The sequence below is a fragment of the Mangifera indica genome, chromosome 7, assembly GCF_011075055.1.
Source record: "Mangifera indica cultivar Alphonso chromosome 7, CATAS_Mindica_2.1, whole genome shotgun sequence".
NCBI lineage: Eukaryota > Viridiplantae > Streptophyta > Magnoliopsida > Sapindales > Anacardiaceae > Mangifera > Mangifera indica.
The window spans coordinates 19,133,526-19,153,734 of NC_058143.1; the positions used below are offsets into that span (position 1 = coordinate 19,133,526).

The 20,209-nt window shown below is 33.2% G+C and overlaps 3 protein-coding genes across 5 annotated transcripts; all 3 read right to left on the reverse strand.

Annotated features, from left to right (window-relative positions):
• Positions 1 to 319: 319 nt before the first annotated feature.
• LOC123220299 (cullin-1) lies at positions 320 to 7,454 on the reverse strand. Of its 3 annotated transcripts, XM_044642418.1 has the most exons (21): positions 7,301 to 7,418; positions 6,939 to 6,974; positions 6,534 to 6,684; positions 6,324 to 6,423; positions 5,591 to 5,776; positions 5,337 to 5,384; positions 5,050 to 5,253; positions 4,874 to 4,951; positions 4,583 to 4,672; positions 4,401 to 4,481; positions 4,230 to 4,292; positions 2,722 to 2,757; positions 2,558 to 2,644; positions 2,325 to 2,474; positions 2,184 to 2,239; positions 1,962 to 2,082; positions 1,671 to 1,832; positions 1,402 to 1,545; positions 1,068 to 1,286; positions 808 to 975; positions 320 to 716 (listed from the first exon to the last, which is right to left on the reverse strand). In XM_044642418.1, exons 3-21 carry the CDS (start codon positions 6,671 to 6,673, stop codon positions 615 to 617), a joined length of 2,235 nt encoding a protein of 744 aa, XP_044498353.1. In that variant the 5' UTR covers positions 6,674 to 6,684; positions 6,939 to 6,974; positions 7,301 to 7,418; the 3' UTR covers positions 320 to 614. The 3 variants fall into 3 exon arrangements, with proteins under 3 accessions (XP_044498353.1, XP_044498351.1, XP_044498352.1); XM_044642416.1 differs by lacking the exon at positions 6,939 to 6,974 and having other exon boundaries at positions 7,301 to 7,454; XM_044642417.1 differs by lacking the exon at positions 6,939 to 6,974 and having other exon boundaries at positions 6,534 to 6,690; positions 7,301 to 7,443.
• Positions 7,455 to 14,664: 7,210 nt separating this feature from the next.
• Positions 14,665 to 15,308, reverse strand: LOC123221661 (nuclear transcription factor Y subunit B-1-like). The gene has a single exon (XM_044644541.1). The coding sequence runs from the start codon at positions 15,242 to 15,244 to the stop codon at positions 14,771 to 14,773; it is 474 nt and encodes a 157-aa protein (XP_044500476.1). The 5' UTR covers positions 15,245 to 15,308; the 3' UTR covers positions 14,665 to 14,770.
• Positions 15,309 to 19,556: 4,248 nt separating this feature from the next.
• LOC123221556 lies at positions 19,557 to 20,190 on the reverse strand. Its single transcript, XM_044644383.1, has 2 exons — positions 19,888 to 20,190; positions 19,557 to 19,697 (listed from the first exon to the last, which is right to left on the reverse strand). Exons 1-2 carry the CDS (start codon positions 20,188 to 20,190, stop codon positions 19,557 to 19,559), a joined length of 444 nt encoding a protein of 147 aa, XP_044500318.1.
• Between the last annotated feature and the right edge of the window lie 19 nt (positions 20,191 to 20,209).

The window sequence follows — 20,209 nt, forward strand, 5'->3', positions numbered from 1 at the left end:
ACTAAAATTGCCAGCTTGTCTTTAATTATCAGTTGATTGTATGCACTGATATTCTGTTTGGACAGATTTTAATTTGGTATTGGTATCGGAGGATGCAACGATGAAATGTGTGAAAAATATAATGCAATATAACAATAACGAGATCAATACACCTTGTGATACCAAAAATGACCAAACTCCGTTATCTTGCAGAAAGCTACTTCCATTATCCAATTTCCAATGCTTTGCTTCAATGCATGGTCCTTGTTAATATCTCAGCCTCGATCTTTCATCAAGAAATATGTGTTAACTGTAAAAGAATAAATTGAGGGAAGCATAAAAAGAAAGACATTCCACCTGATACTTCTTCCGACTTACAATCAAAATGCAATTTTGATACATGAAAATACACATTGCAGCACGGTGAAAGCAAGAATATACAAATTTCTCCATCACCGGTTCACAATCTATCCGTATGTTCTCCACACCTGGCTCCATTGACAAAGTTTACAAGCTTCGCAGATCCTCTGTTTGTGGCTGCAGCTGTGGCAGTTTCATATGCCCTATTTCCACCCTGACCTGGCCCTCTTTTTCCAGCAGCAATAGTGACTACTTCAAGTTGAACCCATGCCACATCATGCCAAGTACCTGAACAAATTGGGATTATTTTTGTCCCTCTCAAGATAGTCCCGAGTGATGAGGTCTTCAATCCTCTTTTTAATTGCCTTGAAATCAGGCTGCAAAGATTTACATTTCAATTAACAGCAAGTTATAAATTTGGAAAGATAAGGAAGATACATTATAAAACAGAGGAATTGCCAGATAAACCTTGAACATGCGGCCTAACTGCTCAACACACTCCAGCACCAACTGCTGGTGCCCCAAAACCTTCCTACTCTTCATGATGCGAACAATTGAGGCATCGATTGCATACCGTCTGTCCTTGTCAACATCTTCAATCACTTTCTTTTTCTCATCTACAGGAGGGAGAGGAATCTGCACATCAAACATGTTACAAATCTTTGTAGAGAAAAATCAGTAATTATTAAAAGAGACCAGAACAAGATGTTTAGAAACAGTTCCAGAACCTTGATCCTCCTCATTTTATCAGTAAACTTGGAGTTAAACTCAAAGTGATCTGTCGGGGAGATGCTTTTTGTGTTTGGCTCTTTGTTGAGAATCTTATACTTAGCACATGACAAGGAATGAAGCAATCTAATAACATCATCATCAGTCAAGTTCAACTGAGTCATGATCTCTGAATAACTCAGCCTATCTGAGGAATTGAAAAGTAGCAATGCAGAAGCCTGCAACCAAAAAATCCAGAGTTAGCAATAAAGAAACCCATTTCTGAAGTCCGATCCCACACACTCCAGACCGAAAGGTATTAAAAGGCCAAAGAAAACAGGGTGAGCTTATTACTTGATAGGTTGTGACAATCAGCTCCGTCGTTCTTGTTTCAAATTTCCCAATGAGGTTACAAGTCCCCAGTGAATATATCCAAGTAAGTTTTCTGTGCTTGGTTTTTGTCTGATAGAATTCTCTAAATACTTCAACACATTTAACCTAAAGCAGAAGAGTTTAAACAGAGTAACATTAATGCACAGTTAAAAGAGAAAAAAAATTAAGTGTGTATGAGTTTAACATGTGACATAACAACTCTTGTCTGTACAAGATATTTATGTGCTTACCATCTCTGCTGGAAGGTTAAGATCAAATGATTTGTAACTTGGCCAGAAGCCTGTGGTCAGAACGGTAACTGCCAAATCAATCCCTGGATTTGCATTTGGGTTATTGTTTAGATATTCCTCGAAATTGTTCTGATTTTCCTTTGCCAATGTCAGGTCCGTAACCTAGAAAAAGTAAATAAGCGTATATGAACAAAGAATAAAAAATAACTCCCACCCTCACAATGTGCCCAACAGTATCTGCATTGAACATTGAAAACTTCCAATTCACCAAGGATAGTAAAGTGTACTGACCATCCCCTCCATCTTGGAGGTGAACTGACCACCACACTGCTGCTTCAGCTTTGTCAAAATACTTCTTTCATGGTCATCATTAGCACTCTTATCAAAAAGAAGCCGCCGAGCAAGCTTTTTCCTGCCAGAAGCCATGCAATGTAAAGTTAATATTTCTAAAATGACTGTATCTTAAAAATATAATTATAGAGCGATTTAAAATGCAACATAGATGGCATATACCTGTAAAATTCAGCAAATAAATCCTTGTCGCTGATATATGCAAGCAGCTTCACTACCTATAGTAAGATGAAGAATTCAATAGCAAGGTTTAACATCATGTCCGCAGAAGCTATATCAACACTAGACAACAATGTAACGGACCTTCTCAAGCGTTTCTTCAATTGCTTCATCACTAAGTTTTTCACTCCCACCTTTCTTAAGAATATTATCACAAAAAGTGGCTAGGAGTTCTGCACTTGAGCTTCCAGAAACGCCCTTGTTGCAGAAGACCTCAAAAGCCTCCTTGAGAGACTGGAGGAAAACACAAAACAATCAAATATTACAGGACCATGGGATGTGATCTTAATAATTTAAACCAATTATCTATTACAGACCTTGTGGAAGAGAGTGTGATTCTGGAAACAATCATTAACATATGCCAGGTACTTGTCATGTAGCTCAATCACTTTCCTAACAAAAACCTGAAAACCAAGAAAATCAGTCTTTCTCACACAAATAGTCCTCCTGCTCAATTAAAAATGAAAAGTAAAAAATGTACCTGTTCTTGCAAACCAACTACGTCCCTTTTTTCAGCCTAGAATTGAAAAAAAAAACAATTATTGGCATGATAATCCATGAATATCTGTAACAATTATGCCATGAATAAACAGAAGCCAAGCACACTGTTGTAACAGCTGAAAAGAGTTTCCAGCTCAAATAGGAATAAAACTCCCTAAGCTCAATTCCAGCACCTTCTCAAGCATAAAATAAGACAAACAGAAGCTTTACAACATGACAATATAAAGATAGTTCTGAATACATAATATCTTTATTTCAAGCATTAATATTTGTTCCTTTGAATGCTACAACATGTACCATCTTGCCACCATGACAACCTCCAAAGCCACGTGTGAGATTCCTACTTCCCAGTTTAGCTAAAGTTAACTAAATTGTCAATCGTGTCATTCAGCAACTTCAACTTCTCACTATAGTGAAGAGAACCACCAGATGACCTAAGCTTCCCTAGGAACAATTATTGAATACAATGTGTCTTAATGCATTTTAAACTGTTTCTAATTTCCATCCATTGGAGCATCTTCACAACATGCATACAGTAACTTGCTTTTTTTCTAATTTTATTATAAAAGTTCTTTGTTAGAAGTTTCATAGGTAAAGACTCTAGATAAATAGACAGAAAGGACTTAGCAACTAACATGAACACAATGTTACTATTTCTCATTCTGTGCTGGCCATAACTTTAAATTGAGCACAAAAGTTACACACTTTCTAATACCACATTATGCAAAAGATTCAACTCCAAAATTTTATGTAGGCAACCAACCAGATATCACCTTCCCCAACCGTGCTCAGTAGCAATTCCTGTACCTGCCACAAACACAGGGGTTGGACCAAGCTAGGCAAGAAAAATGGACAGGTTGGAGTGAAGACCCATTACTTGTGCATACATGTGACAGTAACTGTTCCCATCATCTAAAAGCTACTATTGACCAAGAAAACGTGGCAGGTGTGAAATGTGACAGACCCATCAATGTGCAGATAAGAATAATTTGGTGTACAAAATAACTTTCACTTGACATTTGTTGTCTCCAATGTGGAGTAGGTGAATATACTACAGATAGTTGAGAATACACCAAACACACACAAGAAGCGAATGATCTATGTTGTGTGAAGGCACCGAATTTAACGATTTTTTTAAGAGACTCTTGCAGTCTTGCTCACGTACACTCAAAAGGAACAAGAGTAAACATTACTACATTGACAAAACCCAAAGCCCCAGAAAACAGAAAGTATACCAGGAAGCACCAAGGCAGAAGATCAATGCCTAAATCTAAACTGGAAACTCTATAATTAAGAAAAGAAATAAACTTCCTTGAAGGTGATCCCAAAAACAATTTTTTAATGCCTCCCTCCATCTTTAGGCAATCGTTAATGCACTACAATAATGCAAAGTACCATCCATATATGAATGTCAACAACTGTAAATGTATGGCTTTAAAGGAGTCTGCATGTGTAAGTTGATTAAGCAATGAACTGACATATACAGACCTTCTTGTTGCTTGCCGCATCCTCAGCCTGTTTAACCAAAGCTGTACCCTCAGCTGTAACATGCTGCACAGGGAGACAGAGAAAGAAAACAAATTAATGCACAAAAATCGGAAGGAATAGAAAGCACTGCACTTGAGTTGCATTTGACTCAATAAAAAAATAAATAAGCACCTGTTTAAATATGTTGGAAACTGGGTCTAATCCTCGAGGTATTTTAGAAAAGAGCCTGAACATTCTTGACAAATCCTCCACCTGAAACATCAATCACAGAATAGTAAGAAAACCACAGAACTCACTGGTTAAATTACAAATCCACAACATATATTCAAAATATATGAAAATTCAGGTCATACCTTGTCATCTCTAAGCAGTGCATGGCATCCTGAGTGCTCTTTTTCAAGCAGTTGGTTTGCAAATACAGTCAACAGCTCATGCTGAACTTTCTGCAAAGGAGAAAATAGACTTATTATTACGACAATATAGATAAAACATAAATCCTTGAATAGGGGCTTCATAAAATGGAAGAACTGAAAAGTACATGATGAGGTTCAAGATTTAAGTATCTTAGAAACTAGACAAGCATCCTCCATTTGACTAACTACTCTAAACATGATGGATATATTAAATAAAACACAATGGCAAACCTCCAGTAACTTTGGCTCACTGCTAGAATGCAAGTAATGAGCGACCCTATCTTTCTCCCGTTTCAGACACTCCTCTGCCTGGAAGTACCAACAGAACATTAGAGTCATTTAGGAATGCACAAAAAAACAAAAAAAAGGAAAGAAAATTCAATCAAACAAGAATATTTAAAGCATACTTTCAACATATAATCTGGACAAGAATCTTCTAAGATCCAGCTTGATGCCTTCCGAGAATAATATCCAGATGTATCAACGAGCATGGCTGCCTCAAAGTCATTTTCATAGCAATCCATTTGTCCCATCCCAATTTCAACAAATATATCTAAAACATTCTTCAATAAAGCTCGATCGATCTGTTCACCCTCCCGTTCTTGATCAATCTGATTTAAAATAATTCTGTTAATAAACATTAACTGAATAATTAACGTGTCTGGCGTGAACTGTGGCAAGAAACAACACATACCAAAGATATTACAGCATCTCTCACTTTTCCATTCAACTCCAGGTAGACCTGAAATTTAAACAATGTGCCCATAACATTACAATGTCAAATGACGTGGTATAAAGAGAATTGACATCATTTAAAAGAATGAAACTAAAAGTAAATGTTAAGAAAAAAAAATATTAAATAGCTATAGCTTTCAAGAAGAAAGGAAGAGAATAATCAAACAAACACAAACGGGTAATGCAATAGCACCATGTTCAGTCATAGCATACCAGATCACGAAAACAGGAAAGCCCAACTTCATTAAGGGGTGGCAGAGACCTCCGTGCTATAAAATAACGATCAAGATAATGGAAGAATCGAGAAAGCCACCTAACCATAACCTTATGGTTTGTCCACCGTTTTACAAGCTCTCTCAACATAAACTCATCATGCTTCTCTCTTATAGATGGCAATACCTGAAATACAAACAAAGAAGTGCATGGGAACAATATTTAAAATGCCATGGTGTAAAATGGTTAACAAATAGATCAATGAATGAGAGAAAATGTCATTCGTCAATTCCAACAATAAAACCATTCAACTACATATGTAGGGAGGCAAAGCATATTGTTCATGTCTTAGCAATTTGTTTGCATATATAATACTTCAATCCAAAAAACCAAACATAACAAATCCCCGTGTACACATCTTGGCTCACACCGTCAATTAATATCTTTTTACATACATTACATGTGCATCAATGCAGTACATATACACTATAAAATGAGCTGTTGGAAGTGCATCTAATTGGGGCAGGCTTATGACTCAATTATGAAATATTTCAAACTTCATTATGCATACACAGGCAGTATTGTTGATCATGGTAACCAATTTTGTTATAAAACATGTGGCACTCAATTCTCAAATTAAAAACCATAGAGAAAATTAAACTATTTTGAAAGCAAATTATAACTTATACATATATAGAGAGAGAGAGAGATGCATCAAGACCAAAATTCCTACCATGGAGGTAATGTATTCTTCAAAAGACTCTCGGTACTTGTCATACAGCTGCTGGGAATAGTCATGGGGAGGTTTTTGAGTACACATGTTGTAGATGGTTCTATACACAGTTAAGAAAGCAGCAACAATAACTATAAAAATTTTGATTCACTCAATAAAATAAGTTTAATTAATAGATATTAACAAACAAAATCTCATAGAAATGGATACGTATAGAGCATCATGTAGTCCTCAGAACTAAACTGCGGCTCCGGCAGCCCTTCCAGAATATTCTTCAACTTTGTAATTCCTTTCTGCATAAACTCCCATCCTTGTTCTAAGTCAATCGTCTTCCGTTCACTCATCGTCATATTGCTAAACCCTAATTCTCAATTCCCAGAAAACCCAGAATCAGCAAAATCAAAATAATCAACCCTCATACGCAGCTCAAAATCATGTAGATGAAAATTACTTTTACTATACAACAAAACCAAATGACAACTCAAAAAGTAACATAAGTCCTGAACTACAATAACTTAAAAACACAACACCAACAACTCAATTAGATTCTAGTAAGAAATCAGCACAAAAAACCCTAAGTACAGTTCATATAATTAGACAACAGCTAACACACACCTGACTCCAGAGCTCACAAATTCCCCTTTCCTAGCTCTGAAACCCACAATCAAAGAACCCAAAAAATGTGTTTGGCAGCTAAAAAACAACAAAAATAAAGATAAAAGGCCTAATCATCATTTCAAATTACGATAATTGTTGTAGCTAGCGCAAGCGCTTAAGCTAATTTGCATCACAGTCCCGGAAACCAAACCAAAAAGCCTAAGATCATAATCACTCGGGGTAAAACAAGCCGAATCAAAGCTCGACTGAAATTCATCGGCTCAAAATTAGGGAAAAATCATGAAGAAGGAAAACAGATCTAAAACAAAGGCGAATTGGTCTGTAACAGACCAGAAGAATAAATTGAATCAGGTAAATACCTGAATTGAAGCACAACGGAACAAGAGAAAAGAAGTGATGGGCTGGTGGAAGCCCTTGAGTCAACAGAGAAACAGAGAAATGTCAGACCCCTCCCGGTCTCGCATCCTCTGTGATCAATTTTTTTCCTTTTTAACAACATTTTACAATTTATAGAGATTTTTTAGATAAATTTTGCTTAATATAATTAAAAAATAATACCAAAATAGGCTTGTAATTAATACGACCTGGGGCTGGATTCAAGCTGAATCGAGCTCGGCTTTGGTTCGATTTTTTTTTATGGTCGACTCAAGTTCGGCTCGAGTTCGATTTGTTTTCGGTTCAGCTCATTTACGACTCGACTCGACTCGCTTTTCATATCAAAACGGTATCGTTTTGTATAAAAAATTTTTTTAAAAAATCTATTAAGCCAATCTAAGCTAGCTCAAACTCGGCTTGAGCTCAATCGAATTGAACAGAACCCGACTCGTTTCGGGCTCAAACTGAGCCGAGCCGAACTGAACTCGAGCTCGAACTGACTTGATTCGAATCCAGCCTTAATACGACCATATTGTACTGATATAGAAAATGACCAAGAATTTAATTAATAGATTTTAAATTGACGAGAATACCCTCATATATTAATCAAAATTTTAATTGCTCATCCAGTATTTCCAAAATTTTAGTCGGATGGATTTAAATTATAATTTAATTTAGTTCAATTTATAATTTATTTTAACTTAGAATAATAAATTAAAAAAATTATAATTTACGTTTTGAGTTATAAAATTAAATTGTAAATCATATTTTTATAAATTACATACATATAAAATTATATTTAGGGTTTGATTCAAATTGAATTGAGCTCAAACTCAACTCAATTTGTATATAACAGAGTTCGAGTTTAAACTTGAACTTATGGAAGTCCAACTCAAACTAGACTCGAATTAGGTTTAATTTTTTTCGAGCTTGAATTTTTAACTATTTCATTATCAAAATGATGTCGTTTTAATACATATTGACCAAAACGATATTGTTTTGTATCAAAATTTTTAATTAAAAAATTTGAAGAATAACTCGAGCTTGATCGAGCCTATATAGAGCTGGTTCATTCGAACTGAGCTCGAACTCAAGCTCGAACAGACTCGGTTTGAATCCAACTGTAATTATATTTGATAAAAAATTTTAATAGAAAATTAAAAGTATTATTTCTTTTTTATATTTATTTTGTTGTTTTCTTTATATATTTATTAATATATATGTTATATTTATTTTATATATAAATTTTTACTATAAAAAATAAGTTTAATTTTTTTATTAAATATAAAATATTTATAAATAAATGAATTTTAATTAATTTAAATAATAATAGTTTATTCTTTATATATTTATTAAAATATGATTATAATAACTTTAAAAATATATATTAAATTATACTCTAAATATTTACTGATGGAATAGACAATATAATCCAAAAGTTAGGATATTGTTGACATTATTATAATGATCAATGAAAGAAGTCAATGAAAATTAAAAAATAAAAATGAAGGAAAATGTGATATAATTTTTTTTAATGAGAAAATTGTTTAATTATAAATTTCCAGAATTTAACTTTTCAGCAAACCTTTCAAGAAAATATAAATTACAACAAAATATACAAATTAATAAATATAAATATGTATTATTTTATTAATTTGTCATTCTAAAAAAAAAAAAAAAAAAGAGTAAATCACTGTATCCCGCCCAAGATTTCAGAAATTGTAGTTGTGAAATCTCTTTGAATCACTAAATGGCCAAATGACTATGTCCCACCTAAGGTTTGATGTTTTCTCAAGTTTCCACCCTTTAACTATAGAAACACCGAATACCCACCTATGATCGGTTAGATTTAACAAAACCCTAACGGTGATAAGGGTAAAATCATTATTTTCACTATAATATTAAAAATAAATTAAAATAGAATCTATTTTACCCCCCTAAACTTTAAAAATTAAAATTTTCCTCCAACCTAAGTTTTAAAAAATCGCCATTTCACCCTAAGGTTTCATTTTGAAATCTCCAGCTCCATTGTCGACGGTCTCTCTCTTCGAAAACTTTCTCTCCTTTCGACAAATTCTTTCCTCCCATTTGGACGTTCGATCAGAGTCGAGAAAGACGAAGTTCTTCGTCTTCGCAGACGAAGACGAGATGACTCAACGTCCTCTGGGAAGATGAGTCGTCTTCATTTGGAAAGACGATTTCTCTTCCCAGACGACTTCTCTCTGCGTCGGATGCATAGTACAAGAGTTGAGGGCCGTCGTCGGTGGAAGAGAAATCGTCGGGAGGGAAAGACGACTGGTGATGGCGCCGAAAAAAGTGAAAGGGTTTGGAAATAAACCCTAAGGGGGAAATATAATCTTTTTAAACTTAGCTTAAGGGAAAATATTAGTTTTTAAACTTTTAGAGAGGAAAATGAGATTAAATTTATCACCGTTAGAGCTTTGTTAAATCTAATCAGCCATAAGTGGGTGTTTGATATTTTCATAGTTAAATAGTAGAAACTTGAGAAAACATCAAACCTTGGGTGGAAATAGTCGTTTGGCCTTACTAAATTGCAAACTCCTGCCCAAAATACTATTCCATTGGAAAACTAATAATAGAAAGACATCGGCACTAAAGTGTAATCTGATCGGAATTTTATTAGGGCAAGTGTGATTTGATAAGAAATCTAGATATGATTTAGGTAGGGTATCAATCGAAAAGTTGAAATTTCAACCACCTTCATCACTAAACAAGTCAAATCCACCTCTTTTTTTTTTTTTTTATCGTTACTGATATTATCCACCATGAGTAATATTATGTGTATCTATTTTGAGTATATAAATATATACACACTCATATATGTCATCATATGATTGATTATTATTTTATTCTTAATTCAAAATCATCCAATCATATAATGACACATATAAATGTGTACACATTTATGTACCCAAAGTAGGTACACATAGTTTTATTGTATCCACCATTTGTAAATGTAGTATTATAATAAAATTATATGTATATATTTTAAGTGCATAAAATAAATATATTGATAATGTGTCATCATATGATTGAATAATTTTGAAAATCAGATAATAATATATTATCTGTGTATCTATTTTGTATACTCAAAATATATATATATATATATATATATATATAGTATTATTATTTTCTATATAAAAATTTGTCTTTCGTAGAAAGCTGACGATCTACTTCTACTTGGTTATACGATCCACTTCATTTGCAGATCTATTTTCATTTGCAAATAGATCTGTAATTAATGCCTGTAGTTTTGAAACGATTTGTCGGGTGTTTGATGGCTAAGAAAATGAAAGAAAGTGCGAGAAAGTAAAGGAACTATAGAGTCAAACCAGAGCAAAATTTTTATATAGAGGCAAGGCTCTTGACATACACCATTCAATTTGGCAGCAGGGTCCATATTGGTAGGTGGAAAACATAAATGGAAGACTTTTTTATGTTAATTTATAGGCAGGCAGATGACACTGCTGCATACTTTCTCTGTATTGGCCATTGGCAATCCACTGAAGGTACGGTAATGTCCACATTCACCTAAATGCTTAATCAATAATATCAATTCAAGAGAGAAAATGCCAAAATGGTATTGATTCAATGTTTCACTTAAATATGACCGGTGAAGTGCGTAGTGATTGCAAATTAGAAGTCTCTTAAAATTAATGAAAAAGCTTGAAATTTTTGTAACTTTAACCTACCAACCAATTAATCTTATCCCATTTACAGATACACGTACGGCCGTTACATCTTCGTTTTCCTCTCGATCTTTCCATGTTTCTTCTGAATATTTTATGTAAAACTATACGTGGTTATGGCAAGATTTGACTGAATATGTATCGCCCGTAGCCAGAAAATGTGATTTTCAACCAGTAAAGTTATAGTCGAGGGGTTTCTCCTTTTCTATCTTGTGCATAATTTATGATTATGCCAATTTGCTATGGTTGCATGCCTACGAGAATTAAAGGCTCCGGTAGAATCTAATTATAATTATATTTCGGTCTTGACACTGTAGATAGCAAAACAATATTCTTTACATCAATTCATATTAAAACAATATTGTTTTGATCGTTTTTAATCATCTAAAGAAAGCTAGTTTTAAGCTCAATTGAGGTTGAGCCAGCTCTTGCTTCCGTGTCTTATGAAATTCAAGTCAGGAAAAGGATTGGAATTTATGTATGGTCATTGTCATGATCATCTCCTCAAACCAACTCATGCTTGAGCAGAACTATTCCGATGTTTTACCCCAGTTGGCTGATAATGTATACTTGAATAAAGGTGATTATGGTCAGCTCCAAAATAAGACAGTTTCCATATGGAAATAGAATATCGAATGCAGCACACCTTTGATATTTAGCCAAAGGAAAACGTTCTAATGCAAAATATGGATCCTTAGAGGTTTCAATAACCTTTCATCTTAGCTAGATATTTGTTGGGAGAGGACACAATGCTGAGTAATTAATGAGTTGTTTTTCGTCCTCTCATTTTAGTTAGAATTTATTTTGTGAAAAAACTTTTTAACATAAGGAAGTTAAAAAACCACGACAATATTGAAAGTATAAAAAATTCTCTCTAAATAAGTGTATATATAACGAACTGTTAAGATTTAACAATCTTAGCAAAGCGAACAAGATCTTACAAGGCTAAAGTCTCTCATAAAAAAAAAATCCAATTTGATATTAATAACTCTATGTCCAAAACTTTAAACTAATCTTCACTGTTTAAAATGAAGAACAATAAATGACAAACCTTTCCATAGAATTTTAGCTCCTCTCAATCTTTTTTGATCTCTCGCACATTTTAATTATAGGTATTATGTGAGATATCTTTTTCTTAATAAAAATTTTATTGTATTTGTAACATCTAGCCCAATAGCTCCGCTCATTATCAAAATATTATTTGTTTTGAATATGCACTCCGTTATGATTTTATTTTTTAAACTTTACATTCTAAAACATATCTTAATAATTTAAAAACTTACAAATTATTTAATAAATATTCTCTTGTTATTTTCAAACGATGTGGAATGTTCACAAACCTAGCATTTACATTGTCACTGAGATACACAATATTTTTTTTCATGTTTTGTCAATATGAGATTTTCTAAAGAGTGTTACATTTGTCATCATCCTCCTTAGGGGATGTTGCATCCTCACTAAGGTACCCAATACATTGAGATGCCCAACATCTTTTTTGATGTTTTATCATTGTGAGATTTCCCTCTAGGTGTTGCATTCACCCCACTTATGAGATTTAATATCCTCTTATAGTCAGACTTAACGTCTTCATTAAGATTTGTTCTACTATCGTTTAAGACAATATGCAGAATAACTTTAATACTATTTATAACATCCGATCCAATAATTTGATGTCAAGATAGATTTATCCCTTAATAACGACATGTAGAGTGACTCACATATATATATATATATATATATATATATATATATAAAATATTTAGTTTAACAATTTGACCAATTGTTAAGACATTATCTATTTTGAATAACAATTTATCACGATTTTACTTTTTAAATTTTACAACTCAAAACACTTTTTAATATCTTAGAAACACACATGCTATTTTACGATTTTTTTTTATCATTTTCAAGTGATATAATAAACTTATATATATCCAACATTTTTATGTGATTTATCAATGTAAGATTTATTTAGAAATGTTGCACTATTCCTAATGGGACTCTCATAATCCAATTTCAGTGCGATTCATTTTCATATAACAATTCTATTCCTCTTACATCCTTTAGGATTTCATTCAAATAATTCTTCATATAGGTTTGAAATACTATATAGGCTTTACTTGGACGATCCTCAAATAACAAACCCAACCCAACAAAATTCTCAATGCTCACCCTAAACGATGTCAAGCAGAAACAAAACTAGCTAATTGCTCTAGCTAATGGCCATCTACAGATGCTTGTTGCTTTAAATTAAGAACAAATCGACCCAGAGATAAAGTAGTGTTTGTACAATACATGAGCTAGTTCCAGTAACTAAAAATAATAAAAACATTAATAATTACTTGTAAGTTTTGCTTGCAGGCTGGGACGATCCCTTCTAATTATATTTTTACAATTAGTTATCTCTTATATAAAAATAGAAATCATAATTAAACCCACTAAGAAAAACAGTCTTATCATTTAAAAGACTGATGGACCTTTTTTAATGAGTTATTATAATCACGTAAATGTTATTTAAGATTAAATTTAATCTGAATCAAACTAATACAAGATCTAAATTAAGTTCTATTTGAACTCAAAAACACTTAATCATGATTAGCTTGAAAATATCTTGTAGATGATGTTGAAACAAACATATTGATGAGAGAACTGAATGGCATTTAATTTGACTTGATCGTTGAGAGTTGTTAGATCAAACAAATATCCTTCTAGGAATAGAAGAAGAAGACTGTCACCTAATACGGAAATGAAATATGGTAGGCCGTTCTTTTCAAGGTTATCTTTTTTGTCTCCTTTATCATTTTCTTGCGGGTGTGGCCAGAAACACAACATTTCATCACCATATATAATCTATTTCTTAATTTCTCCTAATTAAACAAACCCTAATCTTAAAACAAACATGAAAATAACTCAAGTATATACTTTGGGAATATTACAGTGAATGTCAACAAGGTCAAGATCTTACTTTGTATGTTTTTTTTTTTTTGCAAACAGTAAAGAGTATTCTGGCTGGTTGGCTGAATGGTGGTCCCTGAATTCCCAAATTTGAGGGTAAAAGAAAACCCTAACCCTAGACAGATATACTTTAATTACCTCTGGTCAACATCTGTTGATATATGTGTATATATACATTGATGTGGGCTATTAAAAAACAAAAATAGAAAAAGAAGAAAAACCCTAGACGACAGATACTTTATACCAGTATAGTTTGGGAGTTGATGATACCTGGGGCTCGAGCTATAGGGCTTCATCCCCAAAAAGAAGTTCATGAAGACAATTATAGCAAAAGCTGAAAGCCAGTTTAATTTTAGAGTAATATACACATAACAAAAACTTCATAAAATTAAACATGATGTGTCTAACTGACCTTTGTATATGCGTTTCATCTTCTCCTTCTACATGACTGACTGCATAGCAAGAATGATCAGTGACGACCCCAAAATCATCTTAGTTGATTTTCTTCAGAGAGAAATGAAGAACAAAAGAGATGCCAGCGCATTCAAGAATATCTCCATTGGTGAACCCAGAAGTTTACACTTAATTCCCAACAGTAAACTAATTGCAGATCAGAGCTGAGGTTAAAGTAGTGCAAGATCCATATAAATCCCATGCATAAAATCAATTAAGAAGCTATATGGAAAACAAAAAACCCCTAATTTGATCTTTAAATTCATCGGTATAATCACAAACAAAGCTAGAAATTAATCACTTTGCCTAAAGCCTAACAAAGACCTCAACCAATTAATATGGCATTGAGTTGAAACTAAATCTTGTAGGCTGATTATGATGATGATCAGTTACATATAAAGATGGTTCCTCCTTTTGATCTTCAGTATTGCTGTTACTCCCAGCAGCCTTCTCCTGCTGATTATTTGCTCTATCTCCCTCTATTTCCCTAAACTTATGCAAATACCTTTTTAATGGCCCGGCGTAGTTATCAAAACCTAGCGTTCCTATAGCCCAGCAAATATCATCTCCATTCACAGTCTTCCGCCTTTCTTTTTTGCACTTTTCCGAAGCTTCACTGGTGATAAAACTTATGAACTCTGAAACACATTCTTGCATCGTTTCTTTAGCTTCCTTTGATATTTTCGCGTTTGGTGGCAAAATCTGCTTCATGATTCTCCCCACGTTCGCTATTGGCAACAGCCGCTCTTGCTCCTTGATACCTCCATCTTCAGTACTCGAACCACTTGCTCCAATATTATCTCCCATTTAAGATGCAATGAACTTGGCCTCTTGTGTGTCGCAAGTTCACACTTTGCAGCTTGCGGGTCAAAGTCTCAACTCCATTAATCTTTATATAAATTACATACATAATCATTTATATAAAATTACATATATAATTTTTATATTCAAATAATAATATATCATTATAGGATTAGGTAATTAAAAATTAAAAATAAAATAATATATAATCATATAATAATATATTATTATTTATACATAAAATTATATACAAAAATTATATATATATATAAAATTAATCCCATCAGAGCCGTGTATTGTATCTTTATGTTGAACGTGGGATGTGATGATGCCGACCAGGTCGACTTCAATGCTGGGGTCGAGGCTCCCTGGCGCTCAGCTCAATCTATTGGGACACTTAATAATAATTAAAACTCTAAAAATTGTGATTATGATTCTCTTAAAAATTATTAATGTGTTGTCTGGATTATGTCCACGTTTCCATGTTGGCAGCCACTCAAAAGACAACAATCATATTAACCTGCATCTTGATCAGCATGAAACAGTGCATGCTAAGAGGGCTTAATTAATTAATTTTGATTATAATTTTAATTAATTAAGATTGAACCTGATAATCCAAGAGGTAAATCATGGGTATGTTTTCTGTTCCCAATTCTGCCTTTAGACTCCACCAATCAGCTGAGGCTAATTAAGGAATCATGTTTTGGCGTGGTTCAACCGTAACTTTTACTTTAAAAGCTGATGATCAGTAATTAATTTTTTCTCAAGATTACATCATTCAATACGACAGCGGATGATTTGTTTATTTGTTTTTGTTTCGTAGTTTTGTGGTATGGGTTTAGCGTCAGAATCAAATTTATCAATACTCCCATGGCCGTGAACTCAAATGTGTTGTATGTTGTGACATGGAGCACTACGTTGCCTTATAAATTGACAAGTTAGATTTACATGAAACAATACGTATTTAGAGCAAGTTAGATTTAATGTATAATATGTACGATAACATATCATAAATATAAATATAATATATTATCATATAGTTAAATCTTATTTTATATTCAATTTAAAATTATATAATTATTTGATAATATATATTAAATATATATATTTAAAATAAATATATATAATTTTATTGTTATTCAAATATTATGGATTAATTATTGAAGATATCTCTTTCTTCTCTAAATTGATTAAAGTGGTACCACTTCATATATCTTCAAGAAGCTGTACTTCTCTGATGATGAAGAATAATATATGAATAATTCGTTGAACTTCCAAGGTGGCTATTCACTGATTTTTCGTACTGTTCAAACTTCAATGGATGAGCTGTTGGTTGGATAGTATCAGTTAGTGGGCATGGGCAGTTAGAATATTTTGGAGCCTTTTTCGAATTAGAATACTGACTAATCTTGGCTTCTGGTAATATGTCCTTTTAACCTTGATTAATTATCTAATTAGATCAGTTTTAATTTCATTCAAAGTCTAAACTCAGTAGACTCGCATGCCAATATGTCATCACAAAGGAAAGTCCTCAGTAATAGATTAATTGGAATATGATTGTGATTTCAACTCTGTATGCACAAGTTCACAACATAATTTGTTTATAATTTAAATGGTTCAAAAGAGAAATATTAAATAAAATTAAGAATATTTTTATAGAAAGAAGCCATAAATAAAGTGATAAATGTAGCTCATATAGCTTTACTTTCAAGAGTTTTTATTTGGTTTTACTCTTAAAAGTGGTCTAAGTAGACATGCAAGAGCGTTTGATAAAGGAATTCATAAGAAGCAATGAGAAGTGTTTCCTTGGTAAACTTGCATTTACATAATAAAATAAAATACCCAAGTGGACTAATGAAGATTACAAATCAATGCAGATCCACTTCCTTCATTTGACGTTTCTGAAGTTCAAGAATTCCAACAACACTGCCTCAATTAAAAAATTACTTAGTGGCTTTACTTTATATATTTATCTATCAATGAGTTATATGTTTTGCTATGCATGCTTGTTCAGTTGTTCTCTTCTGCTTTCCCAACAGGAATCCAGTAAACAAGTTAACCAATATGACTAAAGAAAATTGAGTTGAAGCAACAAAAACCAATGATTCATATATGAATAAAGAAAATAGACTATGGTTGCTTTTATTTATAGCCTTGTTTGAGTCAAGATTCACAACATAGTCTCTAGATTTAAGATTTCACCAAAATTTAAAGTCATTTGACATGTACTTTGATTTTTCATCTTTTGCTTTGAATGCCCCTTTTTTTTATTTCAATCTTATCCTTTGATTGAGATTGAAGATAAAAAGAGAAAACTTATGATTAATTTTTGTCGTCACTGGATTGTGGTATTAGAGAGACTCCCAATTTGATTTCCTTTCTCTTGTATTGGCAGTTTGACACTGCAAGCATTTCTTAGTGTATGCCTCTTGTATTATGGCTTTTATTTTTTTGTAATATTTCAAAAAAAAAAAAACAAAAACAAAAATCAATAACAGTATTGATGATGAATAAACCAAATATAATGTTAAAGAATCTTAGTACCTTTGAAAATTTCAAGAAAAATTTTAAGAAGATCCAGTGTGGTACTTCTGATGGATCACTGTTACTCAATTGTAATATAAAAAAGATTCCTCTTCTCCCTCCCACTCACTGATTTGTGTGTTGAAAATTTGATATTGATTCTGGATTTAGGGTTTGGACCACTGGAGTTTGGTATTTTGGAGTCACAAATTAATTAAGGTTCTAACTTTGTGATTGTGATCAAGTGTTTGGATCCAGTCAAATCAATAAAGAAATCATAAAACTATTGACGTCAACAACCTACTACATACATACATACATACATACATACATATATAGTATATAGTCTTTCCTTTTATACCCACTTGCCCTAAAGCCTGACCATGGCTATGGATATTCCTGATATGATTTTTCTGAAAGAGACAGCCACAATTTAATAACAATGATCTTGTTGAATTTCTTATGAATGGACTAGTTTTGCTTTCTCATATTAATTTTGAGTTTGTTGAAGAGTTGAAGATTATATTATGATCCAAAGGGAATCAAGTTTTTGCAGTAACAAATTCTTGATTTGAAGTTTTAAGAAATCCAATTTTTTTCCCATGTATTATATCATGGACAATTTGGTTGAATAAACATCCGCAAATGGTGCATCATGAATCTCAGCATTTTCTGCGTGCCTGATGAGAAAGCAGAAGAACGAATCCCTCTGTAAACCTCGAGCCAATCTATGGTTGACCTCACGTACTCGTCTGTCACTCTCTCCTTCCCTTCATCTTTTCAACACAAAATGAGAACGGTTTCTCAGCCAGATTGGCTACTTTTGCAGTGGCAAACGCTGTAACGACACAGTTTCCCACAAACCCTTTTAGCAAAGGTGGTGATATTTTAGACCTTATGTCCACTGCAAAAAGAACCGTTGAAAACTCATCTGTTGTAAACCGCCTTTGTTCTCGCTATCCATATGTGAGCTAAGAGGACTTCGAAGCTTGAGCATGACTTGGTCGTGGCTTTATGTTTGAGGAAGTTGAACATTTGGGGAGTGAAAGAGATGAGTTTGTGAATTTGCCAGAAAAAGTTAATGGAGATGGAGAAGCCTGATCTGATGCAGTGAAACAAGAAGCCAGAGCTGAAATCTCTTTTAGTGTTACATATTCACTGTAAATTTTGGATTAGGTTTATTAAGAATGTTTATACAAGATTTATCATATTAGTGAATTGAATTAGCAAGTAATCAAAGGATAATAACAACATAAAAAAACAACAAAAAAACACAAGAAATACTTGGTTCAAGTTTCGATTTGAAACCTTACATCCAAGGCAGAGACAAGTCTTTAATCGAATCCACTATTAAACATAAGCAAATACAGCTTACAAAACCCTCCGATTTACACCTCACACGACTATGACACGCTGTGAACCAAAGTCTCACACCAAGCCTTCATCGAGACTCAAGATATTTACACAACCGAAGAAAATCAAAAGATTTCTCCCTAGTTTAACTAAATCACAAAAACACAACCCTAATTTCAGAGAGCAGAGCAAGAACAAGGAAGCCGACCCACACAAAAGAAAAAAGTCTCTCGCTCAACCCTAATAAAGTCCTTTATGTACTTAGGGTAAATATTCAGCACAAAAGACTAAATTACCCCTTTTGCTTCAAATTACCTTACAGACCACTAAAGACTCCATATTGACAAGATTACCCTCTAACACATTTAAGCCACATTTTACATTCACTATGTGGATATTTGATTTGAGGTGGACTTCTTGCTTTCAACCATGTTCTATCATTTTATGAATGTTGAGTTTGCAGACTTTCCCCTCTACAAATAGAGGCAAGATTCTCAAGCATCTCACTTGCTGATCTTCCATCAAGTATCGCATGGTTTGTCACAAACCCAATTGAGAAGCGTCCACATGCAAACATGGTGACCTGCAAATTAATGCTTAGTAGTGGAAGAATTAATAATTAAGCAGTGATTGCCTGGATAGTGAAAAGTATTGTTTCTGCGATACTTTTCTGTAGGCCAGGCCGATGAACAAAGTGTTGAAATGTATTACAATTCGGAAGAGAAAGATTTCCAATATCCTTTAACATAAATTTTGATTTTGCAGTCACAAACAAGACTCCAGCGTTGTTGCATAAAAGCTCTAAGTCTTCCAGCCATGAAATAGTAAGGAAAAGGAAGCACCTCAGCCGCAGATTTCTTCACTCTTTGAGCAGTGTATTGGGTTGATGAGGAAGAGTTCTTTTTTGAAGGTGAGTGAAAGAAAAAGACTGTGTCAACGGGAAAAGTCACAGCTTGGTCAATGTTTGATAAGAAAACAGTCTCCATAGGAGTTGGATTCTTAGGAGAAACCAGAATTTCTGGTTTAACCTTAGCCAAGTCTAGTTCATTCATGGGATCAATACTAGTAATGTCCATGGTGAAATAATTGGCGCAG